Source organism: Trachymyrmex cornetzi, unplaced genomic scaffold (assembly GCF_001594075.2).
Source record: "Trachymyrmex cornetzi isolate Tcor2-1 unplaced genomic scaffold, Tcor1.1 scaffold764, whole genome shotgun sequence".
In the NCBI taxonomy this organism is placed as follows: domain Eukaryota; kingdom Metazoa; phylum Arthropoda; class Insecta; order Hymenoptera; family Formicidae; genus Trachymyrmex; species Trachymyrmex cornetzi.
In genome coordinates this window covers 42626-49212 of record NW_017300097.1, presented here as the reverse complement: position 1 = coordinate 49212, position 6587 = coordinate 42626, and the positions used below count along the sequence as shown (strand labels likewise).

The window sequence follows — 6587 nt, the reverse complement described above, 5'->3', positions numbered from 1 at the left end:
GCTAGTTGTCGTAATCACATCATAGTGATAATCGGACCTGCCAACTTAAACCTAGAATCAAGAAATGAATGGAAACTAGAAAGAAAGAAAGAAAAATGCGGGCTTGCGCAATTCAAGCACGAACATGCTCCCCGCCTTGGAAGATCTCGGATCTTTCAAATTCTCGAAATAACTGATAACGATAAAGACGTAAACACAAATAAATGATTAAATTAAATAACATTGGTATGACTGAATTGAAATTGAAATATCGAATAATTGAAACATTAATAACTACTAATTTAGAAGTAACTTAAACACTAAGCACGTTGATCCTTAGTTCGCCACCGTGTAGTCCGGGATTTGCTTCGCTAGGCGTTGTTTCCATCGGCAAAGGGCACAACTTGACGGTTGCACGACGAATAACTCCCTTAGCAGTTTTCACTGTAGCTGCTCGTGCTACCGAGTCTATTCCAGGATGTAGCTCAATAACTCTGCCAAGGCGCCAACGTAGTGGGGGCAGATTATCATCCTTTATAAGTACCAAGTCCTCGGTTTTGAGTGTTCCTTGATCGGTTTTCCATTTCGTGCGACACTGCAGTTCAGATATGAATTCTTTGGACCAACGTTTCCAAAAGTTCTGCTGAATTTGTTGTATTCTTTGATATCGCGACAAACGAGATTCCTAGACGTTGGTTAGGTCCGAGCACGGCACTGCTGTTAAAGCGCGCCCAACCAAAAAATGAGCAGGAGTTAGAGGCAGCAAATCATCAGGATGAGATGACAATGGTGATAGAGGCCGCGAATTAAGGATGGACTCTATTTGCACTAATAAGCTGTATAACTCTTCAAATGTTAGTGACGCATCTCCCATGACTCGTTTCAGGTAGTATTTGGTTGATTTTATGCCAGCCTCCCAGATGCCTCCAAAATGCGGTGAATATGCCAGGATGAAACTCCAATTAATCCTTTCAGCTATCAACTTGTCGCATAATTTATTTTCATTCTTGTTGAGAAATTCCCCAAGTCGACATAATTCGGAATGCGCTCCCACAAAGTTAGTACCATTATCAGATGATATTTTGTTGGGTATACCTCGTCGTGCCACAAACCTGCGCAGAGCCAATATGAAACCCTCCGTACTGAGATTGGAAACCAATTCCAAATGGATGGCCTTGGTTGTTAAACAGATGAACAAACAAATATAGGATTTGTAAATCTTGCCGCCTCGTCCTTTGCGGTCCTTAGTGTTGATTGGTCCGGCATAGTCAACTCCTGTGTTGTAGAAAGCCGGAGCGGGATTGACTCGATCGCGATGTAGGTCGGCCATCTGGGGCGTGATTGTCTTGGGTTTGTTACGAAAGCATCGGATGCAGCGTTGTACCACTTGACGGGCTAAATTTCTACCTGATATTGGCCAGTACTGTTCTTTTACTTGCGCCAACAGTGCTTGAGGTCCGGCGTGCAACAATCGCTCATGTTCGCTTTCAAACACGAGCTTGGTCAGATGATGTTTTGAAGAGAGTATCATCGGTTGTCTCTTGTCAAAATTGAAGTCGGATCGACCTAAACGTCCTCCCACGCGTAATGTATTGTCTTCATGTAAAAACGCGTTTAAGTTATGTAGTTTACTTCTTCTGCTCAGTGCCTTACCCGCAGATAAGGTGCGTTTCTCTTCTGTGAATGATTCCCGTTGCGCCAGTCTCACCAATACTATCGTCGCTTGTTGTATTTCCTCTGCCGTGAGAGGACTTCTATATGAACGTTTATGTATAACGATATTGATGTATCTTATACAATACGCCATTATTCTGGTCAATTTTCCCAGCTTGGAATGATTCGTAAACTTGATAATTGCCGGAGACTTTGTGACTAGTAATGCAACATTTGACTGGATCGACGTCTCTTCCATTTCGGATGAATTATTGCTTTCGTTGATGTATTGTTCAGGCCATTGCTTCACGGACTCACTCAACCAGCTTGGTCCATGCCACCATAGTCTTCGCTCCGCCAAGTGCTTCGGGGACACTCCTCTTGATGCAAGGTCCGCCGGATTGTCGGTAGATGGAACATGTCTCCAACTCGCAGTGGATGATGATGCTTGTATATCTGCTATCCGATTACGCACGAACGTCTGTAGCCGACATGGCTCAGTTTTTATCCATCCCAAAACGATGGTAGAATCACTCCAATAATATGTCATCTACATGCAAACTTAGCGATGCCTTTACCTTGACCATCAACTTTGACATGAGATGCGCGGCTGTCAGTTCCAATTTCGGCATGGTCATTGCCTTGACTGGTGCCACCTTGGTCTTGGCACACAATAGTCGTACGAACGTCGTGCCTGCTTCGCTGGTTGATCGAATATATATACAAGCTCCATAAGCTCTCTCGCGTCCGAAAATCCATGAATCTCGACACGACTTGGTGACTCGCAACAAACTTGACGCGGTATGCGTAAGCTATTGAACAAGTTAAATTCCTTTATGAATCGTCTCCATTCCGATTGAATTTCCTCCGGGAGGGGTTCGTCCCATGAGAGTTTCAATTTCCACAATTGTTGAAGCATCATTTTTGTGATTATGACGCTAGGACCTAGCATGCCCAATGGATCGAACACGCGAGCTATCAATGACAACACAGAACGTTTCGTCGCGGGCTCGACATCGGGTTCTACTGCTACCTGGTATATCAGTTCATCCCTTGTAGATGACCAGGATAAACCTAACGTTTTGGTTGATTCGTTCTCTCCAAGCTTGATGAGTTCATGATCGCAGTCCGACCTACCGATGTTTATGAGTGTTTGTGGGTCGTTTGAAATCCATTTTCGTAATTCAAAACATCCCGCTGTCAAGATACGTGATACGTCGGTGGCAAGTTGGACTACTTTGTCTCGCGTTGGTGCTCCCAACAATACGTCATCGACGTACATGCACTTTTTTATGATGTCGGCAGCTTCAGGAAATGTCTCTTGATACTCCTCGGCTAGGCTGAATAGGCATCGGATGGCTAGAAATGCACTCCCCAGAAGACATTCCATACGTGATGGTGTTGAGTTGATACTCGACGATAGGATCTCCAGGGTCTTCCCTCCAGAGAATTTGCTGTAGTGATCTTTGTGTTGGCTCGATGTTAACTTGTCGATACATCATTGCTATATCAGCATCCACGACGTATGGATGTTGTCTGAAACTCAAAAGTATGGTTAATAGCTCTTGTTGAATAGTGGGTCCGACCATTTGCAAATCGTTAATGGACACGCCAGTGGATGTCGGAGCGGAGGCGTTAAAAACGACTCGCAACTTTGTAGTGAGACTGCTTTCTTTCATTACGCCGTGATGTGATAAATAACAAACGGGACTTGCGTGATCGTCATGTGCTACCCTGGTCATATGCCCGAGCTCTTCATATCTGCGTAAAAACGCTGTGTATTGTTCTCGCATTCTTTTGTTCTTCTGTAGTCTTCGTTCCAACGATTTGAGTCGTCGTTCTGCTATTCCACGGGAATCGCCCAATTCGTCCGGAGTTGCCTTGAACGGTATGCTGACGATGAATCTGCCGTCTGTGTCTCGTTTAGTGGTCTTTGTGAAATGTTCTTCACACGCCTGTTCTTCCGAAGAGTAACTATGCTTCAAAGGAAGCTCTTCTATTTCCCAAAATCGTTGTAGATCATGCGATAGTTCGCCGTCGTTAGTGATCAGGTGACATAGTGTGTCCACATACCTTCCCGCGTCTTTTTTCGATGGTAGTTTCCCGGCAATTATGTATCCCAATTTTGTTTTGCGTAAGTATGGGTATTCTGATGGCTCACAGCTGATTACGTCCCAAAACAAATCGACTCCTATCAATAAATCGATCCTCTTGGGTTTGTAAAACTCGGGATCTGCGAGAGAGATATTTGAAGGTATGTTCTCTCCTTGAAATATCAATGGTTCGTTAGGCAGCCGTGCAGTAATTTTGGGGACTACCATGAATATCAATTCCTCTTCAAAGTCACCGTGCATGGATTTGATTCTTGTTCTTGCTGTTTCTAAGATTTTTGTTTCGATTTGATTTATTCCGGACACCGATATGTCTGCCTTTGTAGTGCGAAGCCCTAATTTGTTACACAGGTTGGCCGTCATGAAATTGGATTGTGAACCTGAATCCAAGAGCACATTGCATTTGCGTGTCTGTCCGGCTCCACCAACGATCTCCACTATTGCAGTGGGCAATACGATGTATCGGTTCCTTGTTTGCCACGTGCGTTGATACAATTTCTCTTTTTTCATCGCCGGTTGCTTGTTTTCGAGGAATTAATTTTTCTTCCCCGTTTACCTTTTCACTACTGTTAACTTCTCCTAGATGCAATAGTGTGTTGTGTGACTTTCCACATTTGCGACATTTTTGTGACCTACAATTGATCGCTATGTGACCCGGCCTCAGACAATTTAGACATGCTTTCTTCGTCTTTACTTGTTCTATTCGTGTGCTTATTGGCATTTCTAGAAAGGATTTGCACGCAAACAATGCGTGCGTTTCCCCGCATAGTATGCAGTTCCCTTTTGTCACGCTAGCGTGGGCGAGCGCCGTTGGGTTGTTCTTGTGCTTGTTCGCCGTTCGCGCCGTTTGTGATTCACCTGAGCTCTTTGTATGTTTGTCTGTCTTCTCTAACAATTGACAACGTTTTTCTAAGAAATTGAAGAAACTTTGTATGCTGGGTAACTCGTCTTGCTCCTCTATTATTTCCTTCTCCCATTCGTTCTTGGAAGTTGTAGCGAGCTTGCTTGAAATTAAATATATTAATAGGCTATCCCATGTTTCTACAGGTTGTTCTAATGTCGTTAATGCGCGCATATGCCCTCGCATAACGTCTACCAATTTTCGCAAATACTCATGATTTTCCTTCGCCAATTTTGGATATTCGACTATTCCCTCAATGTGTTTGTGTATCATTAGACCTTTATTTTGATACCTCGCGACCAATAGTTCCCATGCTGCTTCGTAATTGGCCTCTGATACGTCGAGCTCGTCGAGTACTGTCAACGCTTCACCTGAAAGAGATCCTTGTAGATATTGAAACTTTGCGATTGTGTCTATCTGTTTGTCTGTGTGAATGAGCGATTTGAACATGTCGTGAAATTTAGGCCATTTATCGTACGATCCGTCAAATTGTGGGAGTTTTAGCTGAGGAAGTTTGACCTTGCGATGTGATGTTGTTGGATTTCGTGTTGCTTGTTCCGATTCCGCTCTATCTATCTCGGGTTTTAAGTCGTTGAGACGTTTTTGTGCTTTGGCTGTCCATTGATAGAAATTCGCCTCGAAGTCGGCTCTTTGCGTAAAACACTCTTCTATCGTGTCTTCTTCCGTTAACTGTTCAATTTCGCCTTGACATGCATCGTAGTCGATAATTATTTCTTTGATTCTATCGAGTCTGTGTTCTAAATTTATGATTTCGTGTTCTTTTATGCTGTCGCGATCTTCTAACGTTTCTAAGAATATTCTAAATGATGTAAGCTTTGCTTTTATCGCTCCTCGTTGGCGATTAAGACCCTTTAACTTCTCTTTTTTGTTGTCACTATTCATGTTTGAATGTTGCTCTTATTATGTGTTTTATAGGTTACCCTAACCTTGAAACCGTCCGCTAATTTTCCCATTAGCCAAATAAATACAGAAAAGGCTAAATTAATTATAGGTCGAAGTACAACAAACGACAGACCAACAGCTGACAACATCAGACGACACCAAGGGAATTCCAACGCACACAATCCAGGAGACAGCAATAGGCACAGAATCTCTCCAGGGGGACAACATTCAAGCATCCACGATGACCCAAACCCCACAAAGTTAATATAAGAAACGTTGGGATATTATTTTTATGTTTTCCTTTAATTTATGTAAACGTTTGACGTACACACGGCGGATCGTCGTTAAAACTATATATTATGTTATTTTATAAAGTCAGTTAATTATTTCTATGTCCAAAGGCGACAATATATTAAACAGTTAATTATTTCATATATATGCTATCAATAAAGTTTTATATGTTTCTATTTCCTAAAAAATATAATTATAACAAAGATTTCAACCTACCTATAATCCTGTAGAACACTGCAGCCGACAGGCGAACCAAGGACATTCAGCGTGATAACCTGAAAATAAATAAAGAAAATTAATTATAGAGCATGTCACAATAAATACAGATTAGAAATATAGAGATACTTACCGATACTTACCAAAATACACGCTGAGATTGATCTGGAAACCCTGAAAACAAAAACGTTATTAGAAACCGCCGAAAAGCGAAGACTTACCAAAAAGGTTTGTTAAACACTTAATTTTAATTATTCTGACACAACGGCATGTTCGCCGAATTATTTTACTCATTCTGTAATTATTTCATCAACCCCGAATTAATTGGAACACTTCTACTTAGTTAGAAAGAGATCGCATAATTATTGCGTAAGTTAGACAAGGACATAACATAAAAATTATATAAAGTCAAAAACTTGGTTAAAAACCATTCAATTAATTATTTAGTACCATTGTACAATTATTTAGAGTCAAAAGAAATTATTCAAAGTCCAAATCAATTATTTAAAGTATTTCCAAAAAACATTTTCAAT

The 6587-nt window shown here is 41.6% G+C and overlaps 2 protein-coding genes across 2 annotated transcripts; both read right to left on the bottom strand.

Annotated features, from left to right (window-relative positions):
• Nucleotides 1-292: 292 nt before the first annotated feature.
• On the bottom strand, nucleotides 293-2270 carry LOC108768206 (uncharacterized). Its single transcript, XM_018518563.1, has 3 exons — nucleotides 2211-2270; nucleotides 716-2113; nucleotides 293-619 (listed from the first exon to the last, which is right to left on the bottom strand). The coding sequence occupies exons 1-3, from the start codon at nucleotides 2268-2270 to the stop codon at nucleotides 293-295; spliced, it is 1785 nt and encodes a 594-aa protein (XP_018374065.1).
• Nucleotides 2271-2939: 669 nt separating this feature from the next.
• LOC108768204 (uncharacterized) lies at nucleotides 2940-5547 on the bottom strand. Its single transcript, XM_018518561.1, has 2 exons — nucleotides 4173-5547; nucleotides 2940-4123 (listed from the first exon to the last, which is right to left on the bottom strand). The coding sequence occupies exons 1-2, from the start codon at nucleotides 5545-5547 to the stop codon at nucleotides 2940-2942; spliced, it is 2559 nt and encodes an 852-aa protein (XP_018374063.1).
• Between the last annotated feature and the right edge of the window lie 1040 nt (nucleotides 5548-6587).

What these genes read in the sequence shown, in the direction of transcription:
- LOC108768206 (XM_018518563.1), bottom strand. Translation starts at nt 2,270, where the DNA reads ATGACCATGCCGAAATTGGAACTGACAGCCGCGCATCTCATGTCAAAG. An exon ending in TGTCAAAGTTGATGGTCAAG is followed by an intron (nt 2,114 to 2,210) that starts GTAAAGGCATCG and finishes TGTCGGCTACAG; the next exon opens with ACGTTCGTGCGTAATCGGAT. An exon ending in TAACTCCTGCTCATTTTTTG is followed by an intron (nt 620 to 715) that starts GTTGGGCGCGCT and finishes CAAATTCAGCAG; the next exon opens with AACTTTTGGAAACGTTGGTC.
- LOC108768204 (XM_018518561.1), bottom strand. Translation starts at nt 5,547, where the DNA reads ATGAATAGTGACAACAAAAAAGAGAAGTTAAAGGGTCTTAATCGCCAA. An exon ending in CCACTGCAATAGTGGAGATC is followed by an intron (nt 4,124 to 4,172) that starts GTTGGTGGAGCC and finishes TCTTGGATTCAG; the next exon opens with GTTCACAATCCAATTTCATG.